Consider the following 21,240-nt stretch of genomic DNA (forward strand, 5'->3'; position numbering starts at 1 on the left):
ACAAGGAATTGTGCGCTCAGAGCTCATTCTACTTCCAAATGTATTTTACCTGTCCAAGTGTCTTTTAAATGTCGTTATGGTACTTGCCTCAACTACCTCCTCTGGCAGCTCATTCCAAATACCCACAATCCTCTGTGAAAAAGTTGCCCCTTGGTTCCTGGTAAATCTTCCCCTCTCACTTTAAACATGTCCTCTGGTTTGTGAATCCCCTACTCTGGGTAAAGGAATGCACATTCACCCCATCTAACCCCCTCACTTCTTAAAAAAGGCATTAACTGAAAACTTGATTCATTTTCTCTCTCTGCCTGGTAATCTCCTCCCACAGAGTTTGGAATAGAGTGTCTGTTTTGGGAGTCGGGTGTTGGGAATGTTAATGGCAGCTTCAAGCATTGCTACCTGAGAGTGACTCAAGCCTCAGTGTTGGAAATGCTTATCTGAGAGAGGACACCGTTGTTGAGTGGTTTTCCTTTGTGAATTTGGAAGATTTTGCAAAGACAATGTTGGTTGTATTTTCCCTGTGGCTTGAACTGTAGATAAGCAGGGATTATTACTGCCTCGTCTATCTATCTATATACTAAAACTCTTGCTTGTTTGTTCCTCAACTACAGCCAAAATGGTGCACGATAGCACGACAATTTTAGGCCCATCTTACTCACCCCTCATCCCTTTGGTGCAGATGGAAGAAGTTTCATTGAAATCAATGTTATATTTTTAAAGTTCTTCACATTTTAAAGTTTAAATCTATCTCCTAGGGAGGGACGGGGGAGGAAGGGAGGGGGGGGAGGGAGGGAGGGGGAGGATAAGGGGGGTTGAGGGGGATGGAGTGGGGAGGAGGAGAAGGGGGAGAGTGGGGTGGAGGGAGGGGATGAGGGGAGGAGGGAGGGGGGAGGGGAGGAGGGAGAGAGGTGGAGGAGGGAGAGAGGGTGGAATGGGGGGAAGGGGGAGTGGAGGGAAGGGGGGAGGAGCGGGTGCTGCATCAATGCAGGAGAGGTTTGGGCCCAACGGGTCCACTTGGTCTAGTATATTACTAAAACTCATCTAAGGTATCACAAAAAGCTGGAGTAACTCAGCAGGTCAGGCAGCATCTCAGGAGAGAAGGAATGGGTGACGTTTTGGGTCAAGACCCTTCTTCAACTCCCATCTTGTATGTGTTTGTTTGTATATATATTTGTTTGTTTCCGATAGCGCAATAATTGATAGCGCAATAATTTTAGGCCCACTTTATTCGCCATTGGCCTGTGGTGTGCATTAGCAAGTTTCATTCAAATTGTTATTATATTTCAAGAGTTATTCACATTTTAAACTTTAATAAATCGCTTTTCCACTTGCCCTGCCCGTCAGCCGCACCTGCGCAGTAATACCTCCGTGTTCGACGTCACAATGGGAAAAGGTCAAAGAAGGCCACCGGATCCGAACGTGCGCAGTTGGAGGAGGGTTGCCGCTCGGAGGGGGGCGGGACCCGCCCAAGTGACGGGAGTGGCGGCCAATGAGGGGGGGATGAGGAAAGCTCCCCTGCTGCTGGCCACTGCGATGGCCGCCCGGGGCCGGGATGAGTGGCTCCTCTCCCCTTTCCTCTTCCCCCTCGCCCGCCCCTGGCCCTGGGGGAGTTTTAAGGGGGGTTGAGGGGGGATGGAGTGGGTGAGGAGGGGAGGATGGGGGGGTAAGGGGGGTTGAGAGGGATGGAGTGAGTGAGGGGGGGAGGGGAAGGGGGGGAGTGGGGGAGAGGACGGCGCTAGACCAATGCAGGAGAGGTTTGGGGGAGTTTCAAGGGGGGTTGATGAGGGATGGAGTGGGTGAGGAGGGAGGAGGGGGGATGGAGTGGGTATGGAGTGGGTGGGGGGAGTGAGGGGAGGAGGGGGGATAAGGGGGGTTGAGGGGGATGGAGTGGGTGAGTGGGGGGTGAGGGGCAGAGGGGAGTGGGGGAGGGGGGGGAGGGTGCTATACCAATGCAGGAGAGATTTGGACCCAACAGGTCCACAGCAGCGAGTAGACCATAAAAGTTTTATGCCAGGTCTGAGGTGTCAATCTTCAGTGCAGCGCCCTTGCTTGAAGAACCACAGCCCAGAAGTGCTTTAAACAAATTGCCAACACTTCTTTTAGTTAATGTAGTATTTATAGTTTTATCTTACTTTCCTTTTTAGGATGTATAGGTTGGCTTTAGTTGTGCAAATAAGTTTTAATAGTCACTGCTTTAAATCTGGGAACGGGCAATGGAGAGTTTAATTATCAGTTAGAGTGATACAGTATGGAAACAGGCCCTTCGGCCCAACTTGCCTACACCGTTTAAATTTCCAGCTTACAAATGATTAAGGAATAAGGCAACAACATACTGTTCCATTTAAACATGGTCCTTGGCTCAATGATCAGATGGCCAAAAGATAAGCAGGGATCAAATCATTTGATCCACTTTTTTTTAAAAATCACATAATTGGTAAGAGAGTCAAATCTTTTTACAGGTCATGTCATCCCGTTGTTTGAATTGAATGTGTACTCTTAAAACAATTTTTCAGTGTCATCATTAAAATTGTTCATGTGCTTTTCAAACTTTCATTCCAGGTGCACAATTATGCATTATCATGGCTAAGGTTGTGACATGACAGCACCACTCATTCCCCAAATGAAATTATGCAGAAAGAAGTAAACAAGTAAAAGTACATCTTTGAACAACAACTGTGAAAGGTCCTATTAAAAATCAAATTCTCAAACTGTGACAGCCAATGAGTGGAGTTAATTAACACTTCTCTGGAATGCTGTATGTTAAAGAAAAATAATGATTACAGAAGGGCAGGTGATGAGTATGTCTGTGGAGATCATGCACAAGATAATTGTTTGTTGTACAATTAGACAGGGTGTGCTTCCCAATGACATCGTCCAATTGTGTACAGTATTTATTTACAAATGCCCCAGGCACATTAAGTGCTCTGGGTAGTTTTTTTCAAAGACATGAAATTACCATCTTGAAATGCTTACAAAAGGTTTTCATTGAGTCAGATCCCATAGATTTGCTTTATTTATCTGACGGGATCCTTGATTAAAATCAACAAAAGTGGCAGCTTATGGATTTGTGCACGGCGCCTGAATTGCTCCAGTTTCAGACTGATTCCGCTGCCTTACCCAAAATTATGTGAACATTATGCAGGTTCCAAACTCGCCAAATCCAGGCATTGAACCAGGTAAGTAGAAATTCAAATTGTATGGGGAAGGAATGGGGTCAAGATGGGATTGTGGTTTAAACTGCATCTGCAGACCACTGATTTGATGCAAATAAAAGGACCAAATCATCCATTTTATTCTCTAAAATAAACATATCTCATGCAATAAAATAAAATTTCAGTTAATTTGTCACTCACCCTCAAATTAATGGCTTTAATTACAAACAAATAGAATCACTGAATGAGATCTCCAACATTTTGCTAAAAATATCACAATTTTATCGTGAATTTTATTGAAACACTGAAGTTGTGGTGCTGGGGTATACATTGATGTAACTGTTTACATCCATTTATCTATTTCTTTCTGCCTCCATCTTTCTTTATTTGTTACTTATTATTTTCTGCCTGCCATTCTCCTGTTTCTTGATTTTTGTAATTTCCTTCCTTTTCATAATTTTCCTGTTTATGACTTAGTTAAATTGAAATGAGGTGTCAGAACAATATAGCACTTGTGCAACTTTGCTTCATGCCCATGTTCAATGTTCGGAAACCTATCTATCTATTATATTACTAAAACTCTCATCTTGTTTGTGCGTATATATATTGCATTTTAGTACGTGACCGAAATACAGACAAAACGGTACACGATAGCGCAACAATTTTAGGACCACCTTACTCACCATTGTCCTGCGGTTTAAATGGTTGTTATATTTTAAAAGTTTTTCACTTTTTAAACTTTAATAAATCCCTTTTCCACTTGGCCTGCCCGTCAGCCGTGTTCGACGTCACAATGGGAACGCAACGGGTCCGTGTGTTCGACGTTACAATGGGAACCCAACGGCTCCACACCTGTGCAGTTGGTGCTTGTTCATCTAATACTTACGTAAGATGGCCGCCGGATTCGCGCATGTGCAGAACGAACGGGTCCGCGCCTGCGCAGTTGGGGCCCCTTTGATCTAATACTTACGTAAGATGGCCACCGGATCCGCACATGCGCAGTTGGGGAGGGTTGCCACTCGGATGGGGGCGGGACCCGCCCGAGTTACGGGAGTGGCGGCCAATGAGGGGGGGTGGTGGTGAGGAGAGCTCTCCTGCTGCTGGCCGCACGGGGCCGGGGTGAGTGGCTCCCTCTCCCCTTTCCTCTCCCCCCTCGCCCGCCCCCAGCCCCGAGGGAGACTCGCCAGCCGGCAACGGGTCCACGGGTCGTCAGTTGGGGGAGGGTTGCCAGGCCCGCAGGAGAGATTTGCACCCAACAGGGGTTGCCAGTCCCGCAGGAGAGGTTTGCACACAACAGGGGTTGCCCCAAATACAGCGAAAATGTTACATGATAGCGCAACAATTTTAGGACCATCTTACTCACCATTGTCCTGCGGTTCAAATGGTTGTATTATTTTTTAAATGTTTCACTTTTTAAACTTAAAAAATCATTTTTTATACTTTAATAAATCCCTTTTCCACTTACCCTGCCCGTCAGCCGTGTTCGACGTCACAATGGGAACCCAACAGCCGCCCGGCCAATGAGGGTTGAGGGCAGGACGGGATCTGATCAATGGAAGCTCGGAGGGAGGTGGGAGGGGAAGGGGGGGAGCAGGAGGGGAGGAGTGGGGGAGGGGAGGGTGCTAGACCATTGCAGGAGACCTTTGGGCCCAACGGGTCCACCCTGTTCTAGTATAACTATAACATTCACAGGTGTCCTGCGCTAACTGCAGTTCGCACTGCTATAAACCTTTGATGTTTCCAATTCCTTTTATCAAGATAAAAGCCTCAACAAAAATTGATAATGACTTGGTGTTTCTAATTCTTTTTATCAAGATAAAAGCGTCTGAACAAAGATTAATAATAAGACACCAGAGGTGCAATGAGAGATCAAAGAAGTTAGATGTATATATTAGAAAAAATGCTTTTGGCAACACCCTAAAATTCTGAAACCATTGATAAACATTGTTTCCAAAATGTTTGGGTTAGCTGTTAATTAGGCACAGACTCAAGCTCAGAGAGTTTCAGGTCAGCAGATTTTTCATACTTCAGTTTTGTAATAATTTTATAATAGTACTGTATTTCCTTCTGTTGTTTGCTGTTGCACTTTTGTATTGTAAGACTTTGTGTAGATCACCGCACTTCTAGAAACAGTTGCCAAGCAAGGATGCACACTGCACTGGTTTTATTTCCAAATTACTGAAGATGTCAGAGTAAAATCAAAAGAACAGTGCAGAAATGATGACATTGTTCTTGTAACAAAGAAAAACTGAATCCAAACAGCAAAGGCCAACATTGCAGTGTCAATGAACCAAGGGTAAATTGGCTCCGAGTAAAATCTGCTGGTCTCAGTGACCTGTGCTGGCCGATGTCAGAAACTAGTGCTCAAATCCAAACAGATGTGAATGGTTAAAAAACCATTGGGGCAGAGTGAGGGCAAAAACATTGCAGGGCAGAATGACCATGCTCAGCTGAGAGGAGAGAGAGGGAGTGAGCGAGAAGAAAGGAAAGAGTGAAAAACCAGATAAATGTGAAAATATATTTGATAATCAGGAGTGTAAAAGCAGCAACAAGAGTGAGTTTGAACAGAATCACAGTGATGGTGAGAATAAACCAATGAACAAGTGCCGCAGGAAGGACCGTGCACGGAAATCAGGAAGTACAGTTTTAATTAGACAAAGCAGACTGTTATTTTAGATGCAAAGGATATAATGTCTGCAACTAGAGATAGTAGCATTAAAAGAACAGTGGGGCCTGTTCTTGGACTGAGCCTGCAAACTCCTGAAATAAACATTATAAAAGGAATGATGGCAATGAAAATATTAATAGCCATTTTTCACGTGTTAAATAACTGAGAATTTATGCCAAAAAAAAGATAGATGACAAAGAATTGTGGCAATTAGATTTCAATGAAAGGGACATTGAGATTAAATAAATGTCATTAGAAGAGAGGGTGTGCCATCTTCAGCAGGCAGAATGAGTATTATTTTAACTGATTAAAGTAGAAAAGAGCATTCGGTTGAATTGAGCAAGAGAGCAAATTAGTGACATCATGAATTGGGGTGAAAAAATAATCATGTGAGATGACATTGTAGATCCATACCGGTCACATTGGGACCCAAGGAGCATATAATAAAACCCATGAGTCCTTCACTCTGTACATTGAAAGGATGAAATGGTTCTTCAGGAAAAACAAAGTAATCTTGTTCAAAACTTTCTCTGTCCAAAATGAAGCTTTAGAGAATTCAAGAAATGAATCTGACTGTTAGAAATTGTGCAAATATATATACATAAATCATTATGTGCATGAACAGAGTCTGAGAAGATTCATAACTAACCGTGACCTTTAACAGCTCACCATGTTTCCTGCCTTTCACACTGCTGGACACTGCACTAAGAATTCACCATAGTACATACCATAGAGGAAATGTGTTTGTTGGAAGTTGGAAATGGTAGAACGATTTTGTGAATTTGGTTGTGGACCTAAATGTAGAAACCTAACTGTCAGAGTAACCCAGACAAAATGATGGTCTGGCTGGTCTATCAATCAAAATATTACTTGCTTTGTCTCCTTTTAGGAGCAAAAATGCATTGTGTTGTATAAATGAACGAATTGAAAATAATTAAAGTGAATTATTTAATGCTCTCAGGCATTAACTCTTGAACCCTTATAAAAAGATCCTTCTATGTCTTTACCCCTATCATTATCATTCATCCACCACCACCACTTTAGATGGACACAAAAAGCTGGAGATAGACACAAGCAGATATCTACCACTCTCCTATAAAGCTTTGTTGCATGCCTGATTATTTTTCCCTCCACACTGAGAACTTTGCCTTCAACTGTAGTCAAAAGATCTTTCTGATGCTTTCTTGCTTATAACCACTTTAAGATGTGTTTATAACTTGCAGTTTCAATTGTTTTTGTTTCTTATTATGTCCCTAACTTTTGGTTTTTGAAGATAATTGTTATCTTGACAACATTGGCTGCACTTTATCACAACTTTCTCTCTTTTTTCCACCTCTTCCCTGGTTTGCTACTTAAAACTGTCTTAGTTTTGCCCACTTCTATTTCTGATGAAATGTGGATTTTTCTTTCAACTGCAGATTATGGAAATCTGAAATTAAAATAGAACGTGTTGGAAACACTCAGCAAGTTAAGCAACATCTGTCAAAAGAGACATTTCAAGCCAGAGCCTCTGTCAGCACAGCACCATTAACTGTTCCTCTTTCTGCATTTGCTGACCTGACCTGTTGAGCGTCTTCAGCAAGTTCTGTTTAAAAAAAAAATCTGATACAGGGTCCTTAATTCAAACACTTCTGTTCCTCTCTGCATTGATTTTACTTAAAGTGCCTCTTACTTTATTGTTTTGGTTTCAGAGTACCTCTTACACTTCTGCACACATTATTGTTAAAGCCAAAACAATCTTTAAAAGAGCGGCATTACTAAAACAAACAATTATTGTCCCATAACATTTGATGTGTCACATACGTTGCAACGTTATTTTTCTTGGGACCTTTCATGTTCAATTAAGTACAAGAGGTATTGTTCCCCCTCCCTATCCTCCCCTCAAGGTTGTTAATTCAGCACTTGCCACGCACTTGATTGATTTACACTTCGTCTCTCAGTTCAGTGCACGTCCCTGTTGCACTGCCTGCGCCTAATGATATCAATTTGTCATTTTTGACAGTTTAGACCATTCCTTCTCTCCAGAGATACTGCCTGTCCCGCTGAGTTACTCCCGTCTGTATCATTGCCTCTGTATCATTGTGACTGTGCGCCTGCGCAGAGCAGCTCACCGCCCCCACCCACCCTGCTTTATTGCGCAGGCGCAGCATCTGCCACCCGGACTACATTCCCCGGCAGGCAGCGCGTGAAGGTCCCGGATGCAGCCTGTTCTGGGCAGCTTGAGGTGAGCATCGTTGGGGTCGAGTCTTTCCGAGGCCTCGGAGCAGGGAGGGGGGGTCACCCGCCGCCTTCGCCGCCCTCCTCCTGCCCGCCCCTCCCTCCTGTCCGGACTGGGTACGACGCGCAGACGGAGTGGAGTGAGTTGAAAGGTGCGTCGGGCTCCGGGGAGCGGGAAGTAAGAAATCGAAAGTAAAGTTGCAGTGAAACAAGGATGGAGGGCGACTGAAAGTGGGGGTCGTGGCGAGTAAGAGTGGACAAGCGTAGTGGGGTGGGGTGAGTTTGGGTGGGGTTGAGTGGCCGCTTGGAAGTCTGAGCTTGTGTCAGTTTCGGAGGAAGATCGTTGATGGGTGTGGCGAAGTAACTTATGGAGGAAGGGTTGACCGAGTCAGGAGGAGTGGAGGATTCATGTGATTTGAGGTAAGAGAAGGAGTCAAGCGATTCAATGGTGTATTTATTGTCATATGTCCCGAAACGGAGCAATTACATTCTTGCAGCAGCACAACAGATATGTAAACGGAGACGTTGCAAGGAAAACGAGAGACTAAATTCTGTGGGTGGATAATGTAATTGGGTGGGTGAGAAATGGAAGGGCATGAAGTACAGTAATGTGTGGGCTGGGGAGGAGAAGATTAGCAAGCAGAAAGGGAAGTACCTTTCGTCAATGTTGAACCAATATTGTTTGGTACGTTTGCGGCAGCTGTTTTGAGTACAAACAGTTTTCATGAAATATAGAAATAATTCAATTAAGAAAGTTCCTGACCTGAAACATCACCCATCTTTTTTTTTTCTCCAGAGATGCCAACTGATCTGCTGAGTTACTCCAGAACTTTGTGTCTATCTTTGGAATTAAATTTGATATTTTGTTGAAATATGCAGTCTTACCTGCTCACAAGCAAGATTTTTGTTTAAATCACTGAGTAATTGATAATTATTTCCCAAAGTACAATCTAAATTGGCGCTCATTTACTTCAAGTATTTATTTAAATGTAATTTCAGCAGTGGCTTATATTCATTTTTTGAGTATATTAGGATCTGAGAACCCGATTGCATTGTTCCAGCAAAAAAAAATCTTTAATTAAGCTGATAATATTTTAATTTTCTATCTAAAGTAGTAGTAGCCCATCAGAATTGCTCCAGAGAAATCCAGCAATTTCAACTTGTTGAAATTTCAACTTAATATGGTTGCCATTTTACAAACAGCAAAAATGTCAGTTGCCACTCTCAGTGATTAATTTAAAAAAAAGGTTGAACAGGGTGTAAAAGAATTACAGAATTTAATTTTACTTATGATAGCTACAGGTTTGAACTTGTGTCACTAAAATGCTTCACCATCTTTGTCCAATTTGTTGGACATTATCAACTGTCTGTGACTTTGACTCCTAATTGCTTTGCAGCTGACCTTGATTGGAAGGGAGCCATAAAGCACAGTGGTTGGAGTGAACGTTGGATACTGAACTGTGTTTTAATGCCTGTTAATTTTTTGTTAACAGAGTGTGACCTTCATACTGCATGAATAATGCAGACTATAAAATGCGTGGTTGTTGGAGATGGTGCAGTTGGGAAGACCTGCCTTCTCATTAGTTATACAACCAATGCTTTTCCTGCAGAATATGTCCCCACTGTGTTCGACAACTATAGTGCACAGATGACTGTTGATGGACGGACTGTAAGCCTGAACCTTTGGGATACAGCAGGGCAGGAAGAGTATGACCGACTTCGCACTCTATCTTACCCACAGAGTAATGTGTTCATCATCTGTTTCTCCGTTGCTAGCCCTTCTTCCTTTGCCAATGTTCGCCATAAATGGCAGCCTGAAGTTTTGCACCACTGTCCAAACGTTCCCATACTTTTGGTTGGTACGAAGAAGGATTTAAGGAATGATTCCGAAACCATAAAAAAGCTCAAGGAGCAAAGTCTTTCTCCGACAACCATGCATCAGGGAGTGACCTTGGCCAAACAGATAAGAGCGGTTAAGTACCTGGAATGTTCAGCACTCAATCAGGAGGGCATCAGAGAAGTGTTTGTGGAGGCTGTGAGAGCAGTCCTTTATCCTCACAGAAAAAAGAAAAGCAAAAATTGTGTGCTTTTGTAGCCCGAATACATGAACATCTTGGTTGCACATGGATTGGAAGCCATGGACCAGCTGCGCTTCGGATTGCATTGTGGTGTAACGCAAGGATCTTGCACAAAACAAGTTTGTATGACTGAAACTGGAAATTGTTGAAATGCTGCTTTATTGGCTGGGTGTTATTTTTGCAGAAATGCAGGCCCTTAATGAGTTCTTTAATGGCACTGGACTTTCTAGCTTGCAATAATTGTTCCTGAGCTGAGCTAAACTGATTGCCTTTTAACAGCTACTTTAAAGATCTTTTTTAAGCATCTTAATCTGATAAAAAAAATTATAGCTTTACTCACTGGCTTTTTTTGAGATGTAACTGTTTGTTCACGACAAACATGTCCTGATCACTTTTTAAACAAATGGCCATTGCTTTTCTCCATTGCTCAGGTTTCAAATTGTTGATGTTCGCTTTCAGAACTCTGACTGATTAATAAGCATTGCGGTTTCACACATTGGCACTAATCTGGAATCATAAATGATCATGAGCAGAGATTTCATGTGAAATCCTGAACTAATACCTACTACTGTTTACTGTTATCTTAATGAAACACAGTCCTTGTATGTGTTGGCACTGTCAAAAGACTTGGTAAAACACCTACTGCACAGTAGGCAAAAAGCAATGATATTTACATTTGTCAAATTTAGTAGATATCATTGTGAAATTATGAAATTTTTATTTAAATTTTATAAAACTGGCCTTGTGTCCCCAATACATTTGGTACAAAATAACTGTGTTAAAGTTCACTGGGTGTTGTAGTTTTATATACATGAGATTTCAGTTGGTGACCAACTTGCCTTAATATGCACCTCAACACCAAAAATAATTAAGTTTGGATAATACTCATCAATTTGTTCTTGTGTATAAAAGTCACTTTCTATATTGCACAACTGCAAGATCTGACGAGGTACGAATTCTAGAATCAATGCCATAGTGTGTGAATTTGCAGGTGTTTATTCCATTGCAGATGGTACTGACATAGGATAAAAGGGAAAATTAGAAATTACTGACACTTGCCAATGTGTAACAAGAAGATGGCTAATATGAATTGCATTTGAGCATGGTTTGAATTGTTAGTATTGTATTGTACACTTCTACCTATGTGGTACATTTATTGCACAGCTCTTGTTTGAGATTAACCCAGTGACAAAATACTGACAACCCCACCTCTGCCTTCAACTCTTCAATATGGAGACCTTCCTAACATTTTGTTTACACCATCAAATCCCAATCCATATAATCCATATCATTTCAATCTGATTGTTCTTGAGAAACAGTGATACTTTATTTTCAGCTTCTGTTGTTTGAGTTTTGATACTAAGGTGTTAAAGAATTCTTTGATCTGTGTTTAGTTGGCTCTGGAGGATAAACGGTCTACCCTGCTGGCAGCATTTAGCAGAAAAGGATGACCAGAAGTGAGCTAAACTGAACAGATCAATGTAGGCACATTAGCTGTCTGCCTTTTTTGGTGAGGCAGGCACAACCAATGTAAGAACATGATGGAAACGGAAAACTGACGTCACATTTAGATTGCTTAGCATTCAACCATCTAAAGACTGAAAGCTGTTTTCTCCAGTCATTCAAAACTCTATCATTGAAATCATATTTCATAGTTAAATCAAACCAATTTATCCCACATCCTATTGTAGAGGAGATTTAATGCATTTCTCAGTACAGCATTGAGCCTGTATTACATTTGTTGGTTTTAGAATGGCCCAGTCCTGATAATTACAGTGCTGTTTAAATGGGATCCAGTAACTGACCTTTGCTATTATTATTGATACATTGTTATCGGTGAAGCAGACAAAGAAAAATCTTGCCAGTCTAAGAGAGGGATTGAGGAATGTAAAAATCCTTTGTTTTGTCGTCATGCTTTTCACTATGCTGTAACCACGGTGGGTAATGCTATTACTATGCACTAGAAACCTGAGTTGTGTTTTTAGAATTAAAAAAATTAGGACTGCATTGTTTTGAAATGATTTATAAAAAATTGTACTGCTGAAATAAAATTTAATTTTCATTCATGATTGAGTTGTCTAACTTTCTGAACTGTAAATGCCTTGCAAGGCTATAAAAAATCTAAAATAATATTTTAAGTTTCAAAATGTTTTGCATAATTGCCATTGCAATTTAAATCAGTTTTTCAACAACACCTGGAGCTTGTTAATTTTTAGGCCAACAAATATGGTTATTATGCTTTGGTTCCTGAATTTGTAATTTTTCAGTATTACACAGACCTCAAGTTTGTGGTCATACTTGGATCAACTCTTTTGCTTTGAGTCAAATATTTAACTGCACAGCGAGCTTACTGAGTTGTGACCTTGCCAACATCAGTCCCGTATCTGAGAATTGGGTACTTAGCCACCTTCAAAATTAGCAGCAATACTCAGCTATCACTTTCTATTCAATCCTTGATGTGGACATCTAAACTTCAACAAATGTTGTTTTTAATCTTTCACTTGGGGAAAACAAGGGATGTTCGTAAACTGAATTAATTCCCATCTAAAGTTGTTGCTTATAACTAAAGCCGCTAACTAACCACGTGGCAAAATTTGAAATCTTACATAAACTGCAACCCTTTATTTTGCCCTTTACTATCTTTATTACCATTATAAAACGGTTTACAATCCAAAATCTTCCAACAGTATCATGCAAGTGTAAACCACTTAGATTGTAAATGTCCAAGGTTCATTATCACTTTGGTGCAATGTTGCATATGAGCAATCTTTAGCAGTGATGCTCATTTCAGAGCAAAATCGCACAAAGTTGCCTGAGCTGTATCGTATTAAATGGATAAAAATGTTGCATTATAATTAGCATATTAAAAAATATATATTTGATATTAGTTGCCTTATAATTGGTGATTAAAATATTTAATGACTGATTAAAAAATTTAGTAGATTTTAAATTGTTACAAGATAGTCCTGTATCCTTTGACCAGAAGCAAGTGAAACGCATGCCAATGAAAATATTGCTTAGTACATTATTGAGAAGCTCGAGTAAAGAAATAAGTGAAATCTTCAGTAGACAGCTATGTTTTACATGAGTGCTCAAATATTGATTTTAAATCTTTGTGCACAAATTTGGGCCTTCAGATGTATTGAAAGATTGTGAGGTTTATAGTCGGCAGTTTAATAACCATGAAGGCACAATAAATAGTAAGACCCTTAACGACATTAATGTACAGAAGTTTCTTGAGATTCATGTCCATAGCACCCTCAAAGTAGCAACTAAAGTAGATGGTGGTAAGGAAGGTGTATGGTATGCTTATCTTCATGGATTGGGGCATTGAGTATAATAGTCGGGAAGTCATGTTGCAGCTTTATGGGACTTTGGTTAGGCTGCATTTGGAGTATTGTGTGCTGTTCTGGTCACCCCATTACAGAAATGATGTGGAGGCTTTGGAGAGGGTGCAGAAGAGGTTTACCAGAATGCTGCCTGGATTAGAGAGTGTAGGAAGGAGCTGCAGATGCTGGTTTAAACTGAAGATAGACATAAAAAGCTGGAGTAACTCAGCGGGACAGGCAGCATCTCTGGAGTGAAGGAATGGGTGACGTTTCAGGTCGAGACCCTTCTGCAGACTAGTCTCCCATGATAGATATGACCCTCACTCGTGTCTCCTCGGTACCCCGCAGCTCTGCCCTTGCCCCCCTTCCCCCTCGTCACAACAGAGACAGAGTCCCCCGAGTCCTTGCCTTTCACCCCATCAATCGTTGTATATAACACACAATCCTCTGACATTTTTTTGCCACCTCCCAATAGGATCCGAACACTAGTCAAATCTTCCCATCTCCTCCCATTTTTGCCTTCCACAGAGACCATTACCTCCGCAACTCCCTGGATAACTCCCTTCCCAAACAAACTGCCCCATCGCCAGGTACCTTCCCCTGCAACCGCAGGAGATGCAACACCTGTCCCTATACCTCCTCCCTTGACTCTGTCCAGGGACCATTCAGGTTGGGCAGAGGTTTGCTTGTACCTCCTACAAACCCATCTACCGTATTCATTGTTCAAGTTGTGGACTCTTATACATCGGCGAGACCAAACAGACTGGGCGATCGTTTCGCTGAACACCTTCGCTCAGTCCACTTGAACCTTCCTGATCTCCCATTGCTAAACACTTTAATTCTTTCTGTCCTACATCTCATCCATTGTCAGAGTAAAGCTAAATGCAAATTGGAGGAACAGCATCTCATTTTTCACTTGGGCAATTTACAGCCCAGTGGTATGAATATTGATTTCTCTAACTTCAAGTAACCCCGGCATTCGCTCTCTATCCCTCCCCCACCCGAGTCGCACCGGCTCTTCGCTTTCACCCACCGAACAGCTGTTTCCTTTATCTTTGTAATTTTTTTACATATCTTTCATTGTTCTTTATCTCTCTACATCATTGTCTGTATCTCTTGCTTCCCTTTTCCCTGACTAGTCTGAAGAAGGGCCTCGACCTGAAACCACCACTACTAAGAGTAGTGGCAAGCCAGAGGAGTGGGCAACTTTCAAAGAACAAGAGCAGATCGCAAAAAGGGCAATATACACTGAAAAGATGAGGTACGAAGCGAAGCTGGCCAAGAATATAAAGGACAGTAAAAGCTTCTTTAGTTATATTAAGTGAAAAAGATAAGTGAAGGCAAATGTGGGTCCCTTGCAGGCAGAAGTGGCTGAAATTATTATGGGTAACAAGGAAATGGCGGAAGAGTTGAACAGGTACTTCGGATCTGTCTTCACTAAGGAAGACACAAACAATCTCCCAGATGTACTGGTGACAGAGGATCAAGGGAGACAGAGGAACTGAAAGACATTTGCATTAAGCGAGAAATAGTATTGGATGGACTGAAGGCTGATAAATCCCCAGGACCTGATGGTCTGCATCCCAGGGTACTCATGGAGGTGCCTCAAGAAATTGTGGATGCATTGGTGATCATTTTCTAATGTTCAATAGATTCCGGATCAGTTCCTGTGGTTTGGAGGGTAGCTAATGTTATCCCACTTTTCAAGGAAGGAGCGAGAGAGAAAACGGGGAATTATAGACCAGTTAGCCTGACATCGGTGGTGGGGAAGATGCTGGTCAAGTATTAAAGAGGTAATATCGGTGCATTTAAAAGGATTGGTCCAAGTCAGCATGGATTTGGGAAGGGGAAACCCTGCTTGACTAATCTTCTGGAATTTTTTGAGGATGTGACAAGTAAAATGGATGAAGGAAAGCCAGTGGACGTAGTGTATCTAGACTTTCAGAAAGCCTTTGATAAGGTATCACATGGGAGGTTGGTGAGCAAAATTAGAGCACATGGTATTGGGGATAGGGTATTGACATGGATAGAGAATTGGATGGCAGACAGGAAGCAAAGAGTAGGAATAAACGGGTCCTTTAAAGAATGGCAGGCAGTGGAGAGTGGAGTGCCGCAAGGCTCGGTGCTAGGACAGCAACTATTTACAATATATATTAATGATATGGATGATGAAATTAGAAGTAACACTAGCAAGTTTGCAGAGGACACAAAGCTGGGTGGCAGTGTGAACTGCGAACTGCGAAGAGGATGTTAGGAGGTTGCAGGGTGACTCAGACAGGTTGAGTGAGTGGGCAGATGCATGGCAGATGCAGTATAATGTGGATAAATGTGAGGTTATCCACTTTGGCGGCAAAAATAAGGAGTCAGATTATTATCTCAATAGTCAGATTAGGTAACGGGGAAGTGCAATGAGACCTTGGTGTCCTTGTACACCTGTACTGAAAGTAAGCGTGCAGGTACAGCAGGAAGTGAGGAAAGCTAATGGCATGTTGGCCTTCATAACGAGAGTATTTGAGTGTAGGAGCAAAGAAGTCCTTCTGCAGTTGTATAGGGGCCTGGTGAGACCACATTTCATATCATATCATATATATATATACAGCCGGAAACAGGCCTTTTCGGCCCACCAAGTCCGCGCCGCCCAGCGATCCCTGTACATTAACACTATCCTACACACACTAGGGACAATTTTTACATTTACCCAGCCAATTAACCTACATACCTGTACGTCTTTGGAGTATTGTGTGCAGTTTTGTTCTCCTAATTTGAGGAAGGACGTCCTTGCTATTGAGGCAGTGCAGCATAGGTTCACGAGGTTAATCCCTGGGATGAAGGGATTGTCATATGAGGAAAGATTGGAAAGACAAGGCTTGTATTCACTGGAGTTTAGAAGGATGAGAGGGGATCTTATAGAGACATATAAAATCATAAAAGGACTAGACAAGCTAGATGCAGGAAAAATGTTCCAAATGTTGGGGGAGTCCAGAACCAGGGGACACAGTCTAAGAATAAAGAGGAAGCCATTTAAGACTGAGGTGAGAAGAAACTTTTTCACCCAGAGTTGTGAATTTGTGGAATTCTCTGCCACAGAAGGCAGTGGAGGCAAATTCACTGGATGAATTTAAAAGAGAGTTAGAGCTCTAGGGGCTAATGGAATCAAGGGATATGGGGAGAAGGCAGGCACAGGTTACTGATTGTAGATGATCAGCCATGATCACAATGAATGGCAGTGCTTGAAGGGCCAAATGGCCTCCTCCAGCACCTATTTTCTATGTTTCCATCTCTCCAGGGATGCTGCTTGTCCTGCTGAGTTATCTGGATTTGAAGGTATTAGCTATTAGGAGAGGTTAGGCAAACTTTCTTCTCTGGAGCATCAGAGGCTGAGAGGAGCGTGAATGGGGTAACTCAGAACCTTTTTCCCAGGACAGAAATATCAACGGCTCGGGGGCATGTTTTTAAGGTGAGACTAGACGGGCGTGGGCCCGTTGGGTCCAAATCTCCTGCGGGGACTCCTGTGGGCGTGGCAAACCCCGTTGTGTGCAAACCTCTCCTGCTGGCCCGGCACCCCTACCCCAACTGACGATCCGTGGAGCCGTTGCTGGGCAGGGAGTGCCCAACGGGGCCGTGGGTGGGTGAGGGGGGACAGGGAAGGGGAGAAGGAGCCACTCAACTCCGCCCCGTGCGGCCAGCGCTGCGGCTATAGTGAGCCGTAAACCCGAAACTTCTCCTGCAGCTCGGAGGCGAACAGCAGCGACGGCCATCTTGTTGGACCCCCTGCCGCCACACTGCACTATGGGAGGAAGGTGGGACATGCCAGGATGGGCATGCCTGGACGGGCGCTGGTCCTTCCAGTGGGCGGGGAGCACATTTATTAAAGTTTATTGTTAATTGTTTTTCAAAAGTAGCAAAACTTGATTTATTGACACTGCGGGGAAATGGTGAGTAGGGTGGACCTAAAATTGTTGTGCTATCGTATACTGTTTTGGCTGTCTTTCAAGGACAAATATAAGCACAAACACATATACCCACATACAAGATTAGAGTTTTAGTAATATACTAGACCGAGTGGACCCGTTGGGTCCACACCTATCGTGCATTGGTGCAGCACCCCCTCCTCCCCTTCACATCACCCCTTCCCCATCCCTCCCATCCCCCGACCCCATCCCCTCCCCTCCCTCCCCCCTCAGGTCAAGTGTGGAGCCGTTGCCGGGCGGGGAGTGCCCCTGTGTGCGGGACTGGTGGACAGGGAGAAGGCACTGACCTCAGCCCTATTTCTCCTGCTGCGAGCGGCGGGCGACGGCCATCTTGTTACATCCTCTACCGCAGCCTCTGGGGCGCGCTGCACCATGGGAGGAAGGTCAGGCGCGGGGCACGCCAGGATGGGCGCCGGTCCTCCCGCTAGTCCTCCCGGGGGAGGGGGGGAGCACATTTATTAAAGTTTATTTGGTAAATTGTTTTTAAAAACTAACAAAAGTAGGTTTATTCACACCACGGGAATGGTGAGTAGGGTGGGCCTAAAATTGTCATGCTATCGTGTACTGTTTTGGCTGTGTAGAGGGCATGGTACATACACAAACATAAACAAACCGAGAGTTTTTAGAAATGGATGGATGGACGGCCGGCCGACCAAGTGGACCCGTTGGGCCCAAACCTCTGCATTGGTGCAGCACCCCCTTTCCTCTTCCCCTCCCCTCCCCTTTCCCTCACCTCCCCCTCTTCCCCTCCCCTCCCCCCAACTCCAACCCCTTCAAACCCCCTTATCCTCCCACCACCCTCCCTTCCCCCTCCCTCCCTAGGACATAGATTTAAACTTTAAAATGTGAATAACTTTAAAAATATAACACCAATTTCAATGAAACTTCTTCCATAAGCACCAAAAGGCGAGTAAGGTGGGCCTAAAATTGTTGCGCTATAGTGTACCGTATTGGCTGTAGTTTCAGTACAAACAAACGAGAGTTTTGGTATATAGATGGATTGATAGAAGATATATAGATGGCAAAATTTTAAAGGAGCTGTGTGGGAATAGCTTTTTACAGTGATAGGTGCCCAGAACGTGCTGCCAGGGGTAGTCGTGGAGGCAAATACAAAGGGCATTTATGAGGGTTTTACATGGACACATGAATATGCAGGAAATGGAGGGACATGGATCACGTGCAGGCAGAGGGGATTAATGTAATGATATGTTTTCATAGACATTTGAACTCAATTTCTCTCTACATTCTTGCATGCAAATAAAAACACTGCCAAAACATAATTCAAGTATACTTTGTGGCTGGTAATGGAAAAGATATGACATCAACCCAATCCAGTAACAGACTGTCAGCATGTGCTTTGCTGTATTGATTATATTTCCATATTGTATCACTATAAAGGGGAATTACCTTTTTTGGCCTTGAGGCTAAAAAGCAGACTGAAAGCTTTTGCGCATGTTTGGGTGTTTTATAATGTTCTATGTAAGAGTTTCAGTTGGAAAATAATAAAGGACCTGGATCTGGGGTAATATACTATAAATAAATAAATGTTTTTTGGCAGAAAGGAGTTTGCTTGTAGATGGTAAAGTGATCAGTGGGTTGCACCAGGATCAGGACCTAGGTTCCAGAAATTCACTATACAGGTGTATTCATTTGGATGAATGAACTAAATGTACACTCGATTTAGAGTTTGCAGATGAGACAAAGCTGGGGTGGGGTAAATAGAGTTGTGTAGAGGGTGCATAAATACTCCGGTATGATTTGGTCATAATGGGCAAGTGGCAAATATATGGAAAATGTAATTTAATGGGGTTAAATCTAAGTTTATTCACTTTTGTTCTAAATAGAAAAAAAAATCTGGAATGGTAGTAGATTGAGGGAAAGGAAGATGCAAGAAGCAGATAAGTGTTGTGCTGGTTTTGTTGCAAGAGGACTTGAGTACAAGAGCAAGAATGTTTTGCTGCAGTTGTAAAAGCACCTTGGTGAGACTCCAACCTGGTGTTTTGAGTGCAGTTTGAGTCAACTTATCTGAGAAAGGATGTTCTTGTCATGGAGAGAATGCAACTAAGACTGATTCAAATTCTTACATAGGACTGGCACAAGAGGAGAAATTGTCAAGTCTGCCTCGTGTTCGCCGGAGTACAGAAGAATAAGAGGGAATGTTATAGAAACCTATAATATTTTGACTAGACTAGCAAGGTTGGATATGGTAAGGATGTTCCTACTGGCTGAGGCGACTGGAACCAGAGGTCAGAGTCTCAGGATATAGGGTATGCTGTTTAGAATGGAGAACAGGAAAGAACCTGTGGAATTCTCTACTATAGAAGGCAGGCCGTCATTAGAAAAGGAGATTGATGTATTTAATGCCAAGCATTGATCAAGCATTGTTTGGAGAAGATATGGATAGAGTCCTAAAGTGGATGAATGGATTTTGAAATGAAATATTGTTTCTTTATCCACAGATTCTTCCTGAGTTCCTGTTTGCAACTTTTTTTGTTTCTAATTTCCATATGCATGTTCTTGAGTGTCATGTACTGAAGTGGATTATTTCATGATTGTGAATGATGGAGTGACCTCAAAGGCCTACTTCTCCCATTTTCTGCTATTTAATTGTACAACAACCATGTGGAAGATGGCAAAAGCATCAAGCCTACCCAACACTGTAAGCCTGAAGTACATGTTAATTATTTTAGGGGCTTTTCAATTGAGTGAAAATTAGCACATGATGCATAAGTGAGAAAATATCAGGGCTCTTTGGTTCTTCCCAGGATAATTCCTAAACTCTAGTATTGCTGAGTGAAAGCTTCTGGGTTGGCACAGCAAGAGTGATGTTAAAAATATTGGTGTGTGTGGAAGCATGGTAATGAGGGTGCCATGATCCACAAATTTATTTCTTGTCAATGCAAAAATTCATTCACGTCATGTACTTAACTCTAGTTTTTACATGTTTAAAATGTATTTACATGAGAAGTGGGCATTTCTCAATGTCAGTGTTTATTGTTCTTCCTTCTAGCTCCCTGAATTCAGGAAGCCATTCAGAATCAAACACGTTCGCAATGCAATTATGTCAACAGCAAACTGCAACATACAACTCTATATCTTGTGATCTAAATTAACTTATATTGGAAGGTTTAGGAAGCAATGCAAATGCATGTGGAACGAAACTATCTGTAACAATCTGTCTATTGGAGTATTTGATCACTATCCCTGTCACGGAAATGTATTTCCGTGACATTTTGTGTGCATCCCCACTGTCAGTGGAAGAGGCCGAGGGCAGAAAGGCTGGAACGGGAACGAGAAGGGGAGTTACAATGGTTAACAACCGTGAACTCCATCAGGCCCTGGCGGACTTCCGTGGTGGAAGCAGATACAATAATGGTGTTTAATTCATTTTCAATAGCATGTCAATATGCAGGAAATGGAGAGATAGATATGGATCACAAGGAGAAAAAAGGGGTTAATTTAATTTGGCATCATAGTTCAGCACAGATGTTGTGGGCTGAAGGGTCTGGTCCTGTGCTGTACAGTTTTATATTCTATCTCTATTTACATTATTCTAAATTGTTCATGTGCCTCTCTCAATTGGCACCACCACTATTTGCACTATTTAATTTTACTTGGACTCCACTTCATTGCAATCATTCCCTTTGGTCTATCACCCTTTTGCTCTCCTTGCAAATTAAACATGCCTGTTTTCTAACTTTTTGTAGTTTTGTCTAAATGTCATCAACCTGAAATATTAATTGCTTCTATTGTCCTTGATTCTGCCCGATCTGCCAAGTACCTCTGGCATTTTCTGTATTCATTACATATCACCACATGTAGTTAATT

General features: G+C 42.5%; 1 protein-coding gene across 4 annotated transcripts; it reads left to right on the forward strand.

The window, feature by feature from the left end:
- Positions 1-7,997: 7,997 nt before the first annotated feature.
- rhogd (ras homolog gene family, member Gd) lies at positions 7,998-12,154 on the forward strand. Of its 4 annotated transcripts, none has more exons than XM_078412460.1 (2): positions 7,998-8,041; positions 9,528-12,154. In XM_078412460.1, the coding sequence occupies exon 2, from the start codon at positions 9,554-9,556 to the stop codon at positions 10,127-10,129; it is 576 nt and encodes a 191-aa protein (XP_078268586.1). In that variant the 5' UTR covers positions 7,998-8,041; positions 9,528-9,553; the 3' UTR covers positions 10,130-12,154. The 4 variants fall into 4 exon arrangements, with proteins under 4 accessions (XP_078268586.1, XP_078268583.1, XP_078268584.1 ...); XM_078412457.1 differs by lacking the exon at positions 7,998-8,041 and adding an exon at positions 8,049-8,454; XM_078412458.1 differs by lacking the exon at positions 7,998-8,041 and adding an exon at positions 8,049-8,186.
- Positions 12,155-21,240: the final 9,086 nt, after the last annotated feature.

This window comes from Rhinoraja longicauda, chromosome 15 (assembly GCF_053455715.1).
Source record: "Rhinoraja longicauda isolate Sanriku21f chromosome 15, sRhiLon1.1, whole genome shotgun sequence".
Classification (NCBI taxonomy): domain Eukaryota; kingdom Metazoa; phylum Chordata; class Chondrichthyes; order Rajiformes; family Arhynchobatidae; genus Rhinoraja; species Rhinoraja longicauda.